Source organism: Hydra vulgaris, chromosome 02 (assembly GCF_038396675.1).
Source record: "Hydra vulgaris chromosome 02, alternate assembly HydraT2T_AEP".
In the NCBI taxonomy this organism is placed as follows: domain Eukaryota; kingdom Metazoa; phylum Cnidaria; class Hydrozoa; order Anthoathecata; family Hydridae; genus Hydra; species Hydra vulgaris.
The window spans coordinates 23,744,113-23,766,614 of NC_088921.1; the positions used below are offsets into that span (position 1 = coordinate 23,744,113).

Here is a 22,502-nt window from a genome sequence, read left to right on the forward strand (position 1 = left end):
CATCTTCTAGGATTAACTCTTACTCCCAATCTTTCTTGGATCAAATCAAATCGATTACAAAATTAGTATCTGCTAAGGTTGCATCTTTTTATTGTGCTCGCCACTTTCTTACTAAGGATTCTATCTTTCATATCAATAAATCTCAAATTCTTCTTTGTATGGAATACTGTTGCCATATCTGGAGTGGATCTTCCAGTAATGCTTTCTCTCTTTTAGACAAGGTGCAAAAACACATTATAAACATAGCCCTTTATCATATCGTCATCATGTTGCTTCTCTTTTCTATAATTGGCTCTGCTCTAAAGAGCTAGGATCTCTTGTGCCATCTTCTTGTGCCAAGTCTCGTTCTTTTACTGTGTGTGTTCTTAAGTGCCCCAAGAACGCTTATTTATCTAGTTATTTTCCATGAGCATCAGTCTTTTGGAATTCGCTTCCTTCATCTTGTTATCCTAATTTATATAATTTGCAATCTTTTAAGTCTTGTTTTGTAATCTATTAATCATTATCTTGCTTGCAGCCTTGTTGGAAGTAAAAATGTTGAAAAAAAAAAAAAGGTACCATGGATACCATGCAAGATCAGGTTGTTTGTTCATAAAGATTATCAAGATTAATGAGTATCAAATTCTGGAAAAAAATTTGAAAAGAGTGTGTAAAGAAAAAAAAAGGAATTTTGGGGAACTGGGATTGTTATGAGAAAATGAGATATAAAATGCAAATATTAAAGCAGTGACTAAATGATTGAAAAAACATTCCTTTTGAGCCTGATTTTTCCTTGAAATCAACATAAAACAATAGTTAAGTAAACTAATTACTGCTTGGCTTACTAAAATTACAACTACCATCTGGCAAAGGATTGAAGATTATACTTATACCTAATGGGTAAATCCCATATTTCTTTCAAAACCACTAAGCTATTAAGTTGCTGATTACCTTTTGATCTGAAAAAATGTAATGTATATAAGCAAAGAAAGAACAAAGGAGATTTATTTTTTGTAATTGTCTGTTCTTTTTTTGGCACAAGAGGTTTTCGATTGATCAAGTATTTTTCTCTAATACTATTAAAGAGGTCCATACAATGTAACATCATGAGGTTGCAATAAATGGGTAGAGATACCAGTTATATAACAAGATACTGTTTTCTTCGCAATATGATACTATTTTCTTTAGTAAATTCAAGTACCTTTTCATTGTATAGATTGCTTAGATTATAGCTAATAGGAACTTTAACTCCTACAATTTGACAAAAAACAAAAACAAACCAGTCAAAAGAGTGAATAGAAACAAACCGTCCAGACTTTAATTGTATTGTACATTAAGTGGTCCACTTTTGGCCCTTGTTTTCCATAAATGGTCAGCTTTATAAACATATCGAGAGACAATTTGACTAGAAGCACATTTTTGTATATTTGTATACTATGGATTTTTCATGTGTTTTCGGATTAAGTTTTTAAACTCTATTATGCAAGGTGGTAACTTGCACCCAATGAACATCTAATGCTTTCATCTTATAATGTTTATTGTTAACAAAAATTTTAAAACTGGCACTCAGTATAATTTATATACTGCCTTACGTCAGTTTTTTTTTTGTATAAACCTGGGATAGTACTGCTATGAAATGCTAAACAAAAACAAATTTAAAGATAAATAACAGTACTTTCAACAAACCTAATTCAACACAATATTGAATGTTCATACACATATTACATGACATATTTTTCATACAAGATTTAAAATTTATTAGTGTTTTGCAAAAATATTATTTAGATACACAGACACACACAGATATATATATATATATATATATATATATATATATATATATATATAAATAAATATATATATATATATATGTGCGTGTGTGTGTCTACGATGTAGACACACACACATATGTTTATATATGCATGTATATATATATATATATATATATATATATATATATATATATATATATATATATATATATATATATTTATATGTGTGAGTGTGTGTCTACGATGTAGACACACATATATGTTTATATATGTATGTGTATATATATATATATATATATATATATATATATATATATATATATATACACATATATGTATATATATATATATATATTTATATATATGTGAGTGTGTCTACGATGTAGACACACACATATGTTTATATATGTGTATGTGTTTATGTTTATACACACACGTATATAAATATTTATGTCTGTGTGTGTTCAAATACAAAAACAATGTGTATGTATGTGTGACTAACTGTTTATACAAATGATACTTTAATTTTTATTCATAATAATATTATATCTAATACATGTATGACAAAGAAATTTTTTAGGTTGTTTCATATTTTTGACTATTTATGTAGTGGGGTTACTTTGAACCTTATTCAAAGTTACCCCATATGCGAAAAAATGTATACAATAAAGTATGTTATACTATAGCAATAAAACATAACTATAGTAGGCTAACAAACTTCTTTAGATTTTACATGCATAATAAATTAATAAACAAAAATTATGCAACTTAGACAACAAGCTGCTACACTAGCTGAGGTTGTGTACAAAGTATTCTGACTAGTTTTTTTGAGAAAAATATCCGAAATATTTAAATCGTTTTTTAAGGAATAATCAAAACCAATAAACAAAGTAAAACTTTAAATAATCAAAACATAAACTATTTTTAACATTTTGATGTTTAATGTTTGAACAGATTCATATAAGTACTTGCCATATTTACAACTTAAAAAAAAAAAAGATTTGTATTCTAAGCATGGCTATCTAGAAATACAGGCCTTGACAACGCGCCGAAATTTTTTTTGACTGGAGGCCGATTGAATATGGCTGGATTTCCACGATATTTAATTATTTTTGTTTTACGATAGTAATACTCTACAGCGATTGGCGTAAACACAAATTTTTAGCGACTTTGTACCGTTTTCTAATCTAACTTACGTTTTTTAATTGAACACTTCGCACTTTTAGATAAATGTTAATGAGAAGTGCAATATATTTCAATATAAGAATTCAATACTATTCAATAAAGAATTATCAAATATGCCTCGAAAATGTTGTGTACCATGTTGTAATAGTGGTTATGCGTCATCAACTACAAAGGTGTCCACTTATCGATTTCCTAGCGATGAATACGAAAAAGACAAATGGATAAAAGCTATTCCTAGGAAAAATCTGGTTGTTAACAAGTACACTGTTGTGTGTCGTTTTCACTGGCCTGTAGATTGCAAATCATTTACATCATATCGTGCAAAAGAGAGTCCTACAGAACCACCGACTGTCTTTCCTAACATACCATCTAGCTGTCTTAGTTTACCTCCTTCTAAACCCAGACCAACAAAACTTTCATCATTCACTATAAGAAATACATCATCAGATGAACTAGATAGTTTTAGAGAATATGATCTTTCTCGATTTGATAACATCAAGGAGAGACTTTTGCAGAATAATGATCTTATTGTATACAACATAAATGATAATAATGATGTTGTTTACGTTCAGTCAAAAGAATTTATATGTGGTATTGCAAAGTTTTTGGTTATTATTAATAGGGATTTAACATTGACTTCGTTTCACCTTGGATCATCTTGCAGTATTCCTATTCTTCTATCAAGTAAGTCATCATCTTATTGTAAGTATTGGTCTGTCTTCGATGAGATTATTCGATATTTAAAAAACGAAGATATTTGCCATAAAAAAAAAATATTACTCGAACATATGGAGAGTATGTTTCTAAAGAAAATTAGTGAATTTACTTACTCTGCTGATATAATTACTAGTGCATTTGAATATTTTGCAATATCCAGGTTACTGTACAGTCGTATTTCCAATGACTATAAATTACCAAGTATTAGAACTTTGACAAGAATCACTTCAAAAGTTGGATCACAAGATAGTATGGAATTTTTAAAAAATGTTTTGATGAGTATTGAAGATACACAGCGTAAATGTGTATTGTTGGTTGATGAAGTTTATATCAAATCTATATTAACTTATCATGGAGGTACATTGTTTGGGTATTCTGCTGATCAACCCGGTGTCCTTGCCAAAACTATGTTGGCTATAATGGTAAAATGTTTATTTCGTGGACCAGAGTTTCTTATAAAAATGATTCCAATCAGTTGCTTAGATTCTGATTTTCTTTTAAATCAATGCAAACCAATTATTGAAATGATTAACAATCAACCCAATGCAAAATTGTTATCGGTTATTGCTGATGGAAATAGAGTAAATCAAAGATTTTTCAAAATTATGAATAAAATTGAAGGAAAACCTTGGTGCGGAGATGACGAGCACACATTTTTGTTATTTGATTTTGTTCATGTTATGAAGTGTGTTCGTAATAATTGGTTAACTGAAGAAAACGGAGAATTAGTTTTTGAGTTTGATGGTAATAAACATATAGCAAAATGGGCTGATTTAAAGAATCTTTATGAGTTAGAGTCTGGCAATCTTTTAAAGCTTAGCAAATTAAATGATATTTCCATCTCACCAAACCAATTGAGCGGCAGAAAGTTAGTACTTGTTTGCGAGTTTTCTGTGATGAAACAATTGCAGCATTAAAAAATCATCCATCCATTAAAAAGAATGATGTTATTGGCACCATCAAGTTTATTTCTATATTTGTGAAGTTTTGGAAAATTTGTAATGTGAAAGGTGTTGGAGCAGATATTCGTTATAAAGATGAGGACCGTTCAGTTATAAGATCACACACAGATAAAAGTCTGTTATTCTTATTGGATGTAGCAGATATGGTTGAAAGAATGAAAAAGTCAGGCCCTAAACGTGTTAAGCAGCTTTCAAAAGATACTTCTAAATCTATTTCTCATGTATGTAGGGGCTTAGTTAACATGGCAAGGTATCTTTTGGATTGTGGAAATGACTATGTTATCCTGGGGTGGTTCACAACCGATCCATTGGAGAAAGCTTTCAGCAAGCTTAGGCAGGGTTCTGGAGGAACCTATTTTATTACTGCTCAGTCTGTCATAGAAAAAGTTAGAATCCAACATGCAAAACTTTCTCTCCAATTAGAAATGCAGTGTTTTGATGATTGTTTTAATGGTCATTCCTGTAATAATTGTTTTCGACGTTTAAATGAGCAGGAATGTGAGATTTTTGATAACTTACCAGAATTAGAAGATAAAGTTCAAGCAGAATCATTGCTTTCAATTGTATATATCGCTGGTTACGTTCAAAGAAAAAATGGCTATGATTATACTGATACAAAATTTTATTATATAAAATTTGGTGCCTATATTGATGACCTGAATAGAGGTGGTCTTGTTATTCCCTTTGATAACATTGTTCAGTGGTGCATTTTTTGTTTTATTTTGTTTGAGCAGTTATCAGAAGAATTTTGTCAATCATTTTTGATGAAACAATTTTTATCTGTATCGTAAAAGTTTCAATTTGGTATTGATGAAAGACACTGCCGCACTTTAGCAAACATATTTCTAAAAAATTTAGCAATTATTAAATCTCCAAGATGCTCCAAGGAGTCAAGACAAAAAGTTATAAAACTGTCATGACATTCAGTCTATTTAAATTTTAATATGTTATGTTATAACTTTATTATATTTTATTAACCTTAGAACTTTATTGTATAATTTTACTTATAAGACTCCTAGATCTAATTAATAATATACTTAATTTGCTTTTCTTGTCCACATCCACTCTATTTATTAGCGCTTCACTCGGCCTCCAGTCAAAAAAAAATTCGGCGCGTTGTCAAGGCCTGTATTTCTAGATAGCCATGATTCTAAGTAAAAGTTTACGGTACAACAAAAAAAATTTGTTTTACGGACATACATGGAAACATATATAAACTTGAATGTTCTCAAAAACATCTTGGTGCGATATAATAATCTCTTAATTCAAAAAATACGCTGACTAAATAAAGATCTGCAGTATTCTGTTCAAATTTTTTAAAAATTGTTTTATTTGAGATATGATAAGTTTTGAGGTTTCTAGCGTAAATTATTTTAAGAATATATTATCAAACGAACTATTATTTTGTGGCTCATTCTCGGAGCAAAATCTGCAAAGCCGTAAATCTTTTAAACTATTATCATTTGTTTACAAAAATAAATGTTTTAAATTGTCAAAATTTTGAAAGTTTATTATATATTATAGATTTTATTAGTTTTATTATTCTTATTTTTTTTTATTATTTCTTTATTATAAAGAAATATAAAACTATTGAGCTGCAGAAATAGGTTATTAATGAATATAAATTGGTTGTTATTAAATATGAAATGGTTATTATTTAATATGAATAGGTTGTTATTTAATATGAATTGATTGTTATTGAATTTGAATTGGTTATTGAAAATGAATTGTTTATTATTGTATATGAATTGGTTGTTATTGAATATAAAAATATTGATTAACAATCAATGTTATTGAATATAACAATCAATGTTATTGAATATAAAAATATTGATAAACAATCGATTATTAAATAAATATAAATATTTTTACCATTTTTTACAATAACTTTGACACTTTTTTTTATTTCAACTGTTCCTAAACTTGCAATGCATTCGTAATAACCATCAGTAATACCAATAATCACAGGTCGAATCATTAACACTTTTCCTTTCTCCCATGTAATTGTGTAAGGTGGACCCAAGTTGATTTCCTTGTTGTTTCTTGTCCATCTTATTTGAGAGACTTTTATATAATTTGTATCAACTTTGCAGGATAAGAAAATATGTTCTTGTTTAGTGTTAGTTACTATTTCTGAACTCTGTTCCAGACAGTTTTTACCTGAAGCCATCAAACAAAGGTGTGAATCTAAACGAAAGTATATAACACAAATATTTCAACAAGTATTTCAACACAAATTCAGTTCATTAAGTTTTTCTGGTTTTAAAACATGATTAACAAGGTTGTTTTCTATGCTTTGTCTTGGTCAAGAAGTAAGGACAGGCAATAATTGAATAACTTTGCTTTACACAATGTAGAAATTGTAGCGTAGTGACATCGTTGCGAGGACACAGTAGCGTGTTCTAAGATGCATCTTGTGCAATAGGAATAGTTTTATATAAATTTAAATACTAATGGCATAATCATGGAATAAAATGAGCTTTTGAATTTGTGCGCTAACAATAATATGGTTTCAAATGTTACCTTGTGCAATATTCTCTTGGTGCAACTAAAAGAGAAAAAAATGTTCAAACAGTTAAAGTTATTATAAAGCTATGAATACGTATATGTATACATATATATATATATATGTATTATATATATATATATATATATATATATATATATATATATATGTATATATATATATATATATATATGTATATATATATATATATATGTATATATATATATATATATATATATATGTATATATATATATATATATATATATATATATATATATATATATATGTATATATATATATATATATATATGTATATGTATATGTAGCATCACTACTTGCATGTTCTAACTATTTGTCAAACAATGTAGCAGCACTCCTTACATGTTCTTCCTATTTGTCAGTTGATGTGTGTAAACAGTTAATAAATAAAAATAAAAACAGAAATTTCTGTTGTTCTGTAAAAACCTTAGTTTTTATTTTTATTACAAAAATAAAAATCATTGCAGTCTATTAGGTTGGATTTTTGTGGTTTTTTGAAAATATACATATATATATATATATATATATATATATATATATATATATATATATATATATATATATATATATATATATATATATATATATATATATATATATATATATATATGTATATATATACATAATTATATATATATATGTGTGTGTATATATGTATATATATACATAAATATGTATATATATACATAAATATGTATATATATGTACACATAAATATATATATATATATATATATATATATATATATATATATATATATATATATGTATATGTAGCATCACTACTTGCATGTTCTAACTATTTGTCAAACAATGTAGCAGCACTCCTTACATGTTCTTCCTATTTGTCAGTTGATGTGTGTAAACAGTTAATAAATAAAAATAAAAACAGAAGTTTCTGTTGTTCTGTAAAACCTTAGTTTTTATTTTTATTACAAAAATAAAAATCATTGCAGTCTATTAGGTTGGATTTTTGTGGTTTTTTGAAAAAACATAAATTTAATTAGTTTTCTTAAATAAGTTTAATGGTTTTTACATAAAATGTACTTTATGTAAAAACCGCCAATTACAGTTTTGTAATATTCATAGAGATCAGAGTTTGATAATATCCGTGTTTATCAAGCTTGTTCTTAAAGGTTTTTACACTTTTTGCAGAAATGATTTCTTCTGGTAGTTAATTTTGTAACTCTGTTTGTCAGAAAATTTTCTTTTGGTTTGTTTCTTTTTATAAGCTCAATATCTACACGTGCTTTATGTCCTCTAATGTTTGCAGCGGACCATTTGCTGAAACAGAAATTACTTTTTTTGGTTGCTGATACCAAAACACTTTGTCCAGGTTCTGAAAAATTTTAAATATTGAATTAAATCATATCTTATTCCCCCGGTTTTTAAGGAAGTTAGTTAGAGTTTTTTTAACCTTTCTTCATAAGGTAGATGCTTTAACTGGAATCAATTTATTTGCTTATTGTTGAACAATTTCTAATTTATGATTTTTATTATTCATCATTTATCATCATTCATTTATTTATCATCATTTTTATTATAAGGATTCTATACTGGTGATGCATGTTCAAGAATGGTCTAACAAAAATACAGTACAAAATCTTCATTGTGTTTTTGTCTTAGTAAGTAAATGATTTGATTAATTGTCCTAATCGACTATTTGCTTTATTTACAACATTATTACATGGTGATTCAGCTTCATAGTATTTGTATTAACACACCAATGTCTTTCTCTATAGTTTGATATTAACCAATGTCTTTCTCTATAGTTTGATATTACCCAATGTCTTTCTCTATAGTTTGATATTAACCAATGTCTTTCTCTATAGTTTGATATTAACCAATGTCTTTCTCTTTAGTTTAATATAAACCAATGTCTTTCTCTATAGTTTTTGAATTTTTTTATATAATATTCAAAATTCTTATTACGTTTTCCAAAATGCATGATTTTACATTTTCTGATGTTGAAATTTATCATCCCTGTCATTGTCAGGCAATTCAGTTAGATTATTAATATCGTCTTGCAAGCTTTTTGAGTCTACTTGGTTGTTAACCACAGCAACAATTTTGTTATCATCTGCATAAAGTTTGCATTTATTATTAATTTTAGAGGAGAAATTATTGATATGTAACAAAAACAAAAATGTTCCAAGTACAGAACCTTGTGGAACACCGCTTTTTCTATATTGGGCGATTCCATGTGAAAACATCCAAGGCATGCAACCCTAAATCTCAAATTTTGATAATTTTTACACCACTCAAAGATTTTAATAAGTTATGAATATTTCCAAAATTTTATCGTCTAATTCAAAATGGTTTCAAAGATATGACTCTTTAAACATTGCCTTGAACTAACAAAAACCTGCCATTTTAAAAATGGTTTTGGTCATTGTTTCTGTTCTGTGTGCAATAAAAGCTGAAAATGTGTACACTTACATATTTTGAGGCAAGGAATCCAATAAACGACTTAAAATATGTAATAATAAACAAAACACCTGTAATTTTGACCTTTATCACAATTTTACTGGAGAGAGCTACAAAAATGCTGATGTAGCTCGATTTTTTTTTTAGATGTCCGAAATAGTTTAACTAGAGTTATTACAAAGAATTAGAGTGTGGTCCTTTCTTAAACGAAAAAAAAAGTGGTGAAATTTAATTATATTTCTTACTTTAAAAACGGGAATTATGAAAAATGAAAGGAAGGTGCCTGCCTTGTAGGATATTCTTTTTTAGGCAAAGGCTAGGAGAAGCCAATTCTATCTTAAAACACCCCCTTCCTTGGGCTCTTGGTTAAGTAAAGGCTAGAGATGGTGTCTCGATAAAAATATTCATCTTGGGCAGATGTTAAACGCATCCGACTACTTTCTTGTAAAAGGCCTCCTAGGCAAAAACTTAAAGGGTAAACAGATTCTATCTGTTGGCCAGCCTCGCACCTCTTCTTCATCTATTAGGCTGGTGCAGGTGTAATTATAATACATTGTTTCCAGTTTATGATGTTAAATGCTGGATCTTCTTGACTCAATGCATGGGTTTTCCTTGCATTTTTGTTTTTACTAGGTAACTCATTCTGTTATCTCCTAATGAGAGTACAGCTCTAAAACTCAGTTTTATGGTTCTGAGACTGGCTATAAGTCAGGTTTATCGAAATCTGTGGTAGCTTTCAAAGAGACTGATTCCACCAACAGCTGAAAAATATCAGAGATTTAACATTGCCATGTTGCGCATGAACGGTGTTCCTGCTTGTATTTTTGGTATGCATTGTCGAGACCACATTTGGAGCCCATTCTTACGGCTTAGGGTTTATTAATAGTATTGAGGCCATTGCTTGGACAATTAAAGAGTGTACTGAGTACTATCTATAATTTGAGTCATGTCCTTTAAAAAATTTAAAAATGAATAAAGTACCAAAAACTATAAAGCACAAAAAATATCACCGAGTTCTCTAAACCTATCATTCACTAATATTTGTGGTCTTTAAAGTAACTTTTCTTCTATTGAGTCTTATCTCTTGCAAAGTTCACAAGACCTACTTGCTCATTGTGAGACTAATTTGAGTTCGGCTGTCTCGTCTTGTGATCTTAGTGTTGATGGTTATCTTTCTTAATTCATAAAGACTCCAATAATTACATGCTTGGCCTGGGCATTTACATTCATAAGAGTTCACCCATTTGTCGGTAACTAATCCACAGACTACTCTTTGTGTGCTTTCATTTAGCTCCATTTCATTCTATCGTCTTTCTCTTTGTTCTATATCGCTCTCCTTCATCTCAAGACTGCACTTTTTTCAATCTTATTTCTAATCAAATTGACCTAGCACTTTCTCTTTATCCTTCAGCCAATATCGTTGTTTTTTGTAATTTTCACAAAATCACACTAAATGGCTTGGCTCTAGTGTCTGCGAATTCTACAGGCATTAAGGCCCTCAACTTTTGCCTTTCTAAATCTCTAACACAAATCGTCAACTTTCCAACTCGACAATAAGCTGTAGAAGATAACAGATGCCGCTTTCCGGCATCTGTTATCTTCTAATTTCAAAGATTCTGGAGAGCGATCTGAGTTGTCCAACTACCGCCCCATTAGTCCTTTCCCTATCATAAGCAAGGCTTTTGAATTTTTAATTAACAAACACTTAATCTCTCATCTTGAATCTAATAACTTACTTTCTGATCATCAATATGGATTTCGATCTTCTTGTTCTAGAGCTGATTTTCTAACAGTAATAAGCGACAGGTTTTATCCTGCATTAGATAAAGGTGGAGAGGTTAAGACCATCGCACTTGACATTTCTAAAACTTTTGATAAAGTTTTGCATGCTGGTCTTCTCCATAAGCTTTCTTCTTACGGTGTATCTAGTAACATCTTTAAGATTATTGAATCCTTTCTTTCCTATCGTAGTATAAAAGTTGTCCTCGAATTCTGTAACTTCAGGGGTTTCTCAAGTTTTTCTCAATTTACATTAACGATCTTCCAGATATTTTTACATCTAAGGAGGCATTGTTCGCTGATAATATTACCATTTATTCTTGTCATGATAATAAGCCAACACTCTATGATTGCTTAGAGGGTAAATTTGATCAGAAGTGAGATTCTTGAAAAGAATCTCACTTCTGCTACAGCATTGTAAACATAGTTGGACCTGCTCATGCAGCCACGATCCAACCATCATCACACCGTCGTAGTGTTGCTTCTCTTCCTCTTTTCTAAAAATACAATAATAGGCACTGCTCTAAAAAGCTAGCGTCTTTTGTGCCATCTACTAAAATTTATTCTCATGTTACTCGTCATTCAATAAAGTCTCGTCATTTTTTTGTGACTGTTAAAGACTCAAAAAACTTTGCTTATGAAAGTAAGAATACTAATGGGACAGTAGTTTGACAAGTTGGATTGCTCTCCAGAGTTTTTGAAAATAGGAATAAAAGATGCCACTTTCCAGCAGGCTGGAAAACAAGACTCTAATAAGCACTTGTGAAATAGTTTTGAAAGTACAGACGACAGCTCCGGAGAACACTTATGCAAGACTAAAACAGGTATTTTGTCCGGATCACAAGCTGCAAGAGTCTAAGCAGGAAATCACTTTAGATGCAGAAGCTGGTCTTATACGAAGGTTAGGCAATGGATTGACCTGTTTGTTGGCTATATCAGGTAGAACACGACTAATGGAATCAAGAGATGATATTGATGAGAAGTTTTTAACAAAAAATTCAGCTTTGTCTATAAGAGATAGGACATAACCTGAACTATACAAGAGAGATTGAATAACGGATTTGTCTTTATTATAGATAATATTAAAGATTCTCCAAAAGTCACGAGAGCGTAATTTTTGAAATACAAGATTTCATGACCTGAGAATAAGATTCTCCAGGTCACGATAGATTAATTTTTAAGATGAAATACAAAATTTTATAACCTAAGAATAGTGGGCTTTAGGGTTATCCATAAAGGACGTCATACTAAGTTTAACTGATGGTAAGAAGGAGATTGTTGGCTCTCGTGCGCAGAGATTTTTAGAGTATTATAGTGCCTTATTTTCTATTAAAATATCTGCGGAAGGGAGCCAATAAACTTTAACTTATAGTTAGTATTTAAATTCTGAATGACGTCCTTTATGGACGACCCCTTTGCCTTTAGAGAAAAAATTTTTGAAATTGTTTTTAGCAATAATGAATAAACATCTGTTTTCTGTAGAGTTGTTTTGCTGATTGATATGAAAGTAATTATTACGATCGGAATGATTTATTCTGATAAAAATGAAAACATTCTTAATAATTTTCTTTCTTTACTGTTTACATGCATTGACTGACAAATAGTTAGAACATGCAAGTAGTGCTGCTAGATAAGATAGATTGTTGTTTAGGTCTGTAAACATGTCTTCTAAATAATTTGTATATATATATATATATATATATATATATATATATATATATATATATATATATATATATATATATATATATATATATATATATATATATATATATATATATATATATATATATATATATATATATATATATATACACTTTTCACCCCTATTTCAAGCAGCATATGTCGAGTAAAACTTGGCAAAAAAATAAAATCCAATTACCATCCACTGATCAGTTAACTAACTCATTTTTTGAAAGTGATTTATACATATTTTAGTTGAAGGGTACAACAAATGTATGTACGCAAACGCAAAAAATTGAGGTGGCAGTTCATGTTCACTTGCTGATTAATAAAAGGTGAACGCCGCTCGTGTTCATGGCCTGTTAAGGTTATGTAAAAGTTGAACGAAAAAAAGTACAACAGTGCTTACGTAAGTAATAAAATTCCAATTAAAGTTATAGTAAAAATCATTTTGTAAATAATTAGCAGCGTAAACAATTTTTTTCAAAAACACAACAAAAAAAATAAGAATAAACTAACTCTAAATATTGTTTACAAACTTTTTTAAACTTCCATGTTTATTTGCAATGCTTTAATTATATATAAAGTTTTGAATATCATTGGATAATTTTTGTTAAAAGTGGATTATGATTGGTTAACTTTAAATTATGATAACTACGCGGTGTTTAATAGAAAATTATGTTACATCTAAAGGCCGTTTTCCACAAAATGAAATAGTCGCGCAAGGCGAATTTTTTCGCTACGACGAAATGCCGTTTTGATTTCCACTTACTTTCTTTTGCGCTACTTTTTTTCGTTGTCAACAATAAAAATGGCAGCATAAGGTTTCGCTGCATTTTTAACTAAAAGCGATTATTACTTTTTCAGCATACTTTTTACTTTAAAGCATGTGGAAATTTCTTTCCAGGCATTAAATTTAAAACTTCTGTTTTTGTATGTAAGATGTGATATCATTTTGTAATATAATAATTTAATATAAGGTTTTTTATAAAGAAGTATGAGAAAATAAATGCTAAACTCTGATATGAACATTTCTGTTTAAAAACTGTTACTGCAAAAACTAACCGTAGATTTAACTCCATGTAGGGTTTTTTACAAAAAAGTTTATCTTCGTGTGGCCACTTGAAGATAAACCTTTTTATGAAGTGTAACTTTCGGAATTGACAGTGTTCCAACTTACATATGTAAATTCTTGATTTAAGTCTTGCTCTATATTTGATGAATTTACTAATGTTTGCCAATGTTCAGAGTGAGTTTATAGAAAATCAATAAGAACACCAGGTTAAGAACTTTGTTTCTTTGCCACTTTAAAAGCAACATGCTTTCGCTTTTTTTACTGTTGAATAACGTGATATAATTATTCAAAATTTGATTGGTTTGGTTTATGGCGATCGCAAAAAGTCGAAATGAATCCGACTTTTTTTTCACTGCAGCGAAAACGCTGCACAAGCATAATTGCCAGAAATGTTTTATCTGCGCATACTTTTCGACGAAAAATGTCGCTTCGCGCGAATATTTCGTCTTGTGGAAACCGGCCTTACGACTGTTCCTTGAGAAATGACGTATTTTAACTTCGTTCTTCCTCCAGCTATTATATCTCTTTGTTTTAGCTCAATGTCGAAAAGCACTAAAAAAACAAGACAAAAAAAAATCTTCTACATTTTTAGGACTAAATTTAGAAAAAATTTTCTAAATTTTTAATAGGTATCAAAAATACCTATTAAAAATTTAGAAAACTGTTTTAATTTCGTCATAGATGTCAATCGATCAGCCCCGTCTTTGCCCGTGTCCAGCGCAGGCAAGACATTAAAAAGATTTAAAAAAAGGCAGAATAGACTCTTTTTATTCTATTCATATCTTGAATCTATTTATTTAGAATAAAAAAACAAAATATGAAAATATAACGATAAATTTGAACGTATGTAGAAGAAGCAAAATTCGTCTGTTGCATTTTATGTTTGATATATATTGTTTTTTAAGTTCCTAGATATAGGTCAATAAATTTTATGTAATTGTACATACGAACCATGCGTTTAAACTTCAAGGTGATCTCAAAAGAGTTGAATAATGATAAAACGCATCACTATAGTAGAGTAGAACACTATAGTAGAAGCTAGTAGACTTCTAAAAAAAATAGATCAGCCGGAAACGGCACATTGTCATCAAGAGCACAACTATAGGAAAGTACAACAAAGTAAACAAAATGCTTTAAGCAATTGAAATTGATTTGACAGTGGTGAATAAACGGTATAGCACTCTGTTTTGACAGATTAAAAAAGAACCTATAATATTGAAGGGCACTTACAAGTATTTTGCTTAACAGAAACGAAATGGAGTACGCAAACATCAACATGACGAATTGAGGCATAAGACTTCACTGGGAGAGATAATAATAAGAGAAATAATTGAGAAATGGACACAAGATAAGCTCCGTTATCATCAATGGTACTTGTCTAAAGAAGTCATCCCGTTTGTCTTGTTTAGTAAACATGCTTTGATAACAAATGTATTAAAGAAAGATATGGCAGATAAGTCGCTTTTGACTCTAATACCAGAAAACTTCTTGGTAAACCAGTCTTCAACAAAAATTGCTAGCAATACAACTTTAAAAAGTCTGATTGGGCCTAAATGTCAATCGTTGTTTCATATTTTGAAAGTTATTTGTTGTTACATATTTTGAGTTAGGAGTGTGCTGGGTGACAGAAATTAAACAAGCACACTACAACTACATGCGTTACAAGTATATTAGAAAAATAAATAAACTTGTTGTGCCCATGTCCAATAAGAGAGAAATAATTGTCAATCATGTATCAACTTTTAGTAATGATTGAAAGACAAAGGCTCTACTTCTTTCTCATTTTGGATTCCTAGTCCGTTTTCCAGATGTGGATAAAAAAAAAGTGTACTTTAACACAAGCATTTATTTGGAAAATAAATGTCCGCATTGTTTGGATAGATTCATAAAAGTTTTGAGCGCACGATACCGTCGCAACAAAAATCACATGTAAGCCCAAAATTTTTATAAATTTATCGAGTATTTATTTCCCGCTTAAATTGAAATTGGTACCCGTAAATACCGGTACCGGTAAAATCAGAAAACAAATTATCTGGGTTTACCTCTAGTTATTTGATCAAAGAAATTGAATCCACTCTCCTTAATGTCAATGATGTTTTACTAGTGTTTCTCTCTGCTACTGCTACAAATTATACAGGAGATAGGCCCTTTTCAACTTTAAAAAGGGTGAAGAATAGTTACAGGTCAAAAAGTGGACAGAAATGGCTATACTTTATAGCTGTTCTTCAAACTAAAAGCGTTCCTCTTAAAAAACGCGAAAGGTGTGATCGATCATTTCGATGATTTAAAAAGCCGCGTAAAGGTATCAAAATATTTTATCTACTTATAATACAATCATGTAACCAGATGAAAACAATGTATTATTTAGAAAAAGTCAATACTTTGTTTTATCCTGTTTTATCTCCACATTTTTGAGTTTTGAGATAAAAGGATTTGATAAATAAACTTTAGGAGACGACATGCAAAAACATTTTTATTAGATAAGTTTTCTTCGCAAATTTTTTACTTTATAACTTAGGTTTCAATACAGTAGAAAAACATTATTCTGATGTACATAATATTATCAATAACTAAATTTTTTTAAAAGGTGGAGATAACACAAGATATGGCTAAAGTCACGATTTGTAAAGCACAAATATCTGATTTTCCTTTGCTTATTTTTTGGATTCACGTATTGTAATTATCTATAACATTTACTAGTTGGTTTTTGATCTAATGCAGTTATATTTATTTGTTAAGTAAGACATGTAAAAAAAAATCGTGCTGAAGTACGGATTTTTTTTGTTAAGTTATTTTGTTATTTCAATAACAGAATGGGCCAGAATGGCCTAAAAACGGTTCTGCAATCGATGTAGTTTAATTCTTTGAACCTAAATTAAAATACATAAACAAGTAGTTACTGTTCAATGAAATTAAAATTCAAACGTGTTTTCTGTTTGAATTTTCATTCTGTTTTATGTTAAGTTAATGTTATTATTTAGTTAGCATGGTCGAAGACAAATTTTTTTAAACTAGTAGGGGGTAGGGGAATAATGAGGAGGATTAGAAGCAATCTGTCTCTTAACAATAAATTTTTTTAACATTGTTGTAATACCTACATCTTAAATATCGAGCGATAGTGTTTTTAAGGGTTGCATAAATCTACTTGTAAGTGTGAAATATTCTGTATTCGTTGCTGTATTGCTCATACTATAACTCTTTTCAAATGAAAAAGATTAAAAACTTTAAACATACCGAGATTCAAATGTTTATATCGGAGATCAGCTTATCTACGGCCCCGTGGATGAGTACGTTGTACATGGGATGCACATCGCTTAAATATTATAATTACAATAACAAAAATTGAGTAGTGTTTAGAACATTTATTAGAACTAAACGCTTTTCCATTATCATAAGCAAGTTAAATGTTTGCCTGAAAGAAATGTTTTTTACTTTTTTTAGTTAGGAAGCCAAACCTTTTCTCGGCAATTCTGCGGAGAAAAAGTTTGATTTTTTTAACTAGTTTTCCGACCATGACCGTTCTAAGTGACTACATAGCGGGTTCTATTTGTTTATAGAAACGAAATACTTTTCTATAGATGATGAATTACATCGTGGCGGAATCACCGATTTGAGCTTCTTTTCCACATTTATGTTATTAAAATAAAATAACTGTAATGTGCATATTGTTATTCTATATGATATATGTGTTTGTCACACATTGGCCCGAAATACTTCTTATACTAAAAAACTATAAATACATAATAATCATATAATATTAATATAATAATATGCGTGACGGAGTTACCGATTTATGTCCATAAATTGGTGATTCCGTCACGCATATTAATCGGTGATTCCGTCACGATGGAATTCATCAGATATTTAAAAAACGATATTGTTTATAAATATATTTAATTAAAGGCGCAACCAAAACAACAAGTGCTCAAAAAAAAAACCCTACTTAGCTAGTTCTATAAAATCTGTTTTTTTTTTGAAATTATGGAAAAATAATTGGTTTTAAGGTTGTTACAGGAGGTTAATATTTCAAAATGATGCTCCGTATCATTTCTAAACACATGCTGATGAACGAATAATAAAGTTCGCTTTGTTTTTTTTTGTTTAAATTGTATACAATTTTGTATACAATTTAAACAAAAACTCTGTATATTTTGTATACAATTTAAACAAAAATTCTGTAGCTGACAGGTACAAGTTCCTTGTACCTGTCAGCTACAGAATTTTTATCTTTAAATAAAAATGAAACAAGGTCTCATTTTTATTTAAAGATACTTAATACACTAAAGATTAAACCTAATTTATAGAAAAAAAAAGATTTGTGAGATTTAATGAGACTTTTAATAGACTTTAAGGATATAAGCGCAGTTTTTGATAAAATTAGCATCTATGTTGTAAAATATTTACTTAATGTCATTAAAAATTCGCTATTTCATATCTTTAAACTTTCTAATAAATCAGATAGTTTTCCTGATAATTTAAAAATTGCTCAAACAACATTTTTTAAAGGTAAAAATAATTTTTAAAGGTAGAGGTGATGCAAACATATCAATCAACAAACCAAAATATATTTTGACTTTTTGTATTTTATATTACTTAAGCTTATAATGTTTAATAGACTCTATGATTATCTTACTAATAAAGAAATGTTGTATCAAAAATAGTTTCCAAAGAAATTTTTCAACTGAAATCTCAATAGTTGAACTAGTCAATTATATATCTGACGCTCTATATAATGGCTTTTTTACATTAGAGGTTTTGATTGAGCTGACCGAAGCCTTCAATACCGCAAATTATGGCATACTGCTAAATAAACTTCAACATGGAACTGAAAAAAATTATCTTTCGTTTAAAGATTATCTAACAACAGAAAGCAGTTTATATGAAAAGAATTCAAAACAACAGTTAAACACTCAATGACACGTGTTATTTACTATTTTAGCCGTTGCTTAATTTTAGGGTTTAATGTACCATTATTTTAATTTACCACTAATGTTCTTACAGCATATGACCTATATTTCTTATCAATATTTATATTTTATATTTGCAGATGACTATAATTTTTTTTTAAATTAACAATTGTATACAGTTAAATGGCGGTTTTAGAAAAAACTAATTTTAAATTTTAGTTTTATAAGTTAGATAAAACTGATTGATTATATCCCATTGAATTTACTAAACCTTAGGCCGGGTGAATAAAAAAAAGCAATTGTTTTTACTCAGTAATTGGTCAGCATTACGTTAATAAAAATTTCAGCAATTATGGTTAAGTTTTTATTCACGTAAGGCTGAGCAATTACTGAGTAAATTGCATAATTTTACGTGAATAAAATTTGTGCAAAACTGCTAAAGTTTGGCACAAAAATTCACGTAAAACTGACCAATTAATAAGTAAAAGCAATTGCTTTTTTTTATTCACCCGGCCTCTTATCTTAAATAAAACTATTATTAAATAGGATTGTTTGGTAAATTTTTGAGCTGTGAAGTGTGGTAAAAATTTACAATATGTTTCATCAAGGCCGAACTAAGGGTCTTCGGAACCGATTGCAAAAAGTTATAAGGAAGTCCTATTCCTAAAAAAACATATTTAAAAATAAATGTAGCAAAACAAAAATTACTTTTTTATTTAGGGAGAACTTTTCTTGCTTTCACGTTGGCAATGTCACTATGTTAAATTATAAATTTTGAAGATTACGCATCTTTAAAATTTATACTTTTGCTTTAATTTCAAGTACTTTTCAACTTGTTTATGATAATGGAAAAGTGTTTAATTCTAAATTCGCCACTATCATTTAAAACTACTTCACTTTCGCTGTTCTCACTAACTTCTAATAAAAAAAAAATGCCCATCTAGTTTCTCGTATTTTAATGCTTGTACGGCTTTGAAATAATACTAATACTAAGCGGTATAACGCTTTAGTTATCCTCTTTACTTTTTAAATTTAAGTTATGTTTATATTTATGCTGATAGCATAAGTTATGCTGATAATGTAAGTTATGCTGATAAAAGAAGTTATGCTGATAACATAAGTTATGCTGATAATATAAGTTATGCTGATAACAGAAGTTATGCTGATAATATAAGTTATGCTCTTTCCACGTTTTTATCAATTTAAAAAAAAAATTATATTTGAACTACATTAAAAAGTTAATTATGCATATGACAAAGAAGTTAATTATGCATATGACAAAAAAGTTAATTATGCATATAACAAAAAAAAGTTATTATGCTTATGACAAAAAAGTTAATTATGACATGTGACAAAAAACAAACTAGAAACTTTAAAGCAAACTGAAAAAATTAGTTTTTTTTATTTTTCTGTTTTGATTAGCATTCTCATTCCATTCTTAGTCATATTATTTCATGTATTAAAAAGCTAGTCATTTTTTATATTTTTATACCCTTGCAGGAGTGATATAGAAGTTCCAAAAAACATACAAGTGTAATGACATATACGTTTAAAAAATCGGGGGACCTTGTTTTTTGATGGCCGGGCGCATCACCTTTATGATAACATGCGCCCATCAACCGGGTTAATCCGGAATTAAATTTCTTATAAATAGTCTAACAAAAAATCTCAAAAAGTATTGGAAATAATCAGAACAAAGAATTGTGTATATATATATATATATATATATATATATATATATATATATATATATATATATATATATATATATATATATATATATAAAATATAATATATAATTGCTCTGTTCTTTTAAGAACATTGAGCACTCTATTGTGTAGAATACTTTTTAAAGTTGTTTAAATATAAATATATATATATATATATATATATATATATATAATATATATATATATATATATATATATATATATATATATATAGATGAGTTTTTATAGATGAAACACAGTGTAAAATGAAAAAAATTTAATAAGTGATTTTCTATTTGATTTATTATTGGTCTGTTCTTTTAGAACATTGAGCGTTCTATTGTATGCATAAATTTACACACACTCACACACATCGTAAACTCGAGCTTTTTAGTTTTGTCGTCCCGCAAAAATTTTCAAAAAGTAAAGATAAGTATATTCTAAGAGGCCATAACCATAAACTAGAACGTCAGATGGTAAAAAACTGCGAGGAGCGGTATAACTTTTTTTCAAATAGAATTGTCGCCCCATAGAATGCGCTTTCGCAAGAAGCAGTGAACGCTCAATCCATCAACGCTTTCAAAAACAACATAAGAAAGTAACTTTATAGATACAATTGCTGCTTTGTCTGTAGCTCCTGTATCTCCATGTTCGTCAGTATAGGGGGGCCTGGTGTAGCACCTCTTCATCAAATTATAAATAGATTATTGTATTTGTATTTGATCACTGAATAATAATAATAAAATAAAATTTTAGTGCAATTAATAAATAAAGATCCGTGTTGAGACCAAAAATGCTCTCAACAATTTAAATTAAGGGTACTTTTATCTTCTTTTTCCCCCAAAGCAGGCGATTTTCTAGTTATATTTGATTTTTTGACGAATTTAGTCAGATATTTGACACATTTCAATCATGTGAATTTTAGTTTTGAAGACCCCTTTTTTTTTTTAAGGAACTAGTCGGTACTTTTTAAGTATTATCGACACCCCCTCATCCCCTGATTTTATTTATAGAATCGTTTCTGTTTACACAATAGCTTTATAATATAGTTTACAAAGAATAAAATTAAAGTATTAGATAAATAATTTTACTACTCAGATCACAAGTTATTTTTGAACTAAAGTTATATTAACGTTGTGCCGGTTTTTGTTTGACGTATTGGTGGATTTTTATTTGACATATTGGTTATATTGGTTATTTGGCAAGTATTTGGGAAGTATGTGTTTTTAGTTGCAGTAAAATTTTAAATTAAAAGTTACCTTACTAACAGACTGCATTAAAAAACACACCAATACCAAAAGTAATACTTGACGAAACTTTGTTGACATCTGCAGTTCAGTTAACACCATGTTTGGAATATATTTTTAAACTAAGCATGAATTTAATTATAAAGTAAAAAAATTTCTATGATGATTACATGTATTGAAAGTAAAACAAATTATACACAACATGTACTGTTAGTTAATCATTATCACGCATTAAAGTTGCCAAAAAAAATATGCATTAAATATTTTGCTCTAAAACGACCTATAACATACCTTAATAAGATTTACCACAAACCAATTTAGTGTCTAATACCACTATGTTGCCAAATGGCATTTTTAACTTCTAAAATACTCTAATAAATAACTTATAAAATAAATGTTGCTATTAAGAGCTTATGTTAAAAGTTGTACAAAAAAAAAAAAACATTTGACATCACTTACAAAATCTCTTTTCACTACTGAATTTATTACTATTATGACTACTGAAATTATTTCAA

General features: G+C 28.7%; 1 protein-coding gene across 1 annotated transcript in view; it reads right to left on the bottom strand.

Moving 5' to 3' along the window:
- The window catches only part of LOC100198178 (uncharacterized), an 85,584-nt gene extending 63,221 nt beyond the window's left edge, over positions 1–22,363 (bottom strand). The window contains exons 1-4 of the mRNA XM_065790345.1: positions 22,279–22,363; positions 22,000–22,109; positions 7,139–7,163; positions 6,488–6,802 (exon numbers count right to left, since the gene is read on the bottom strand). Coding sequence (XP_065646417.1) covers positions 6,488–6,802; positions 7,139–7,163; positions 22,000–22,089 — 430 coding nt within the window. The 5' untranslated portion in view covers positions 22,090–22,109; positions 22,279–22,363. The remainder of the gene's footprint in view (positions 1–6,487; positions 6,803–7,138; positions 7,164–21,999; positions 22,110–22,278) is intronic.
- Positions 22,364–22,502: the final 139 nt, after the last annotated feature.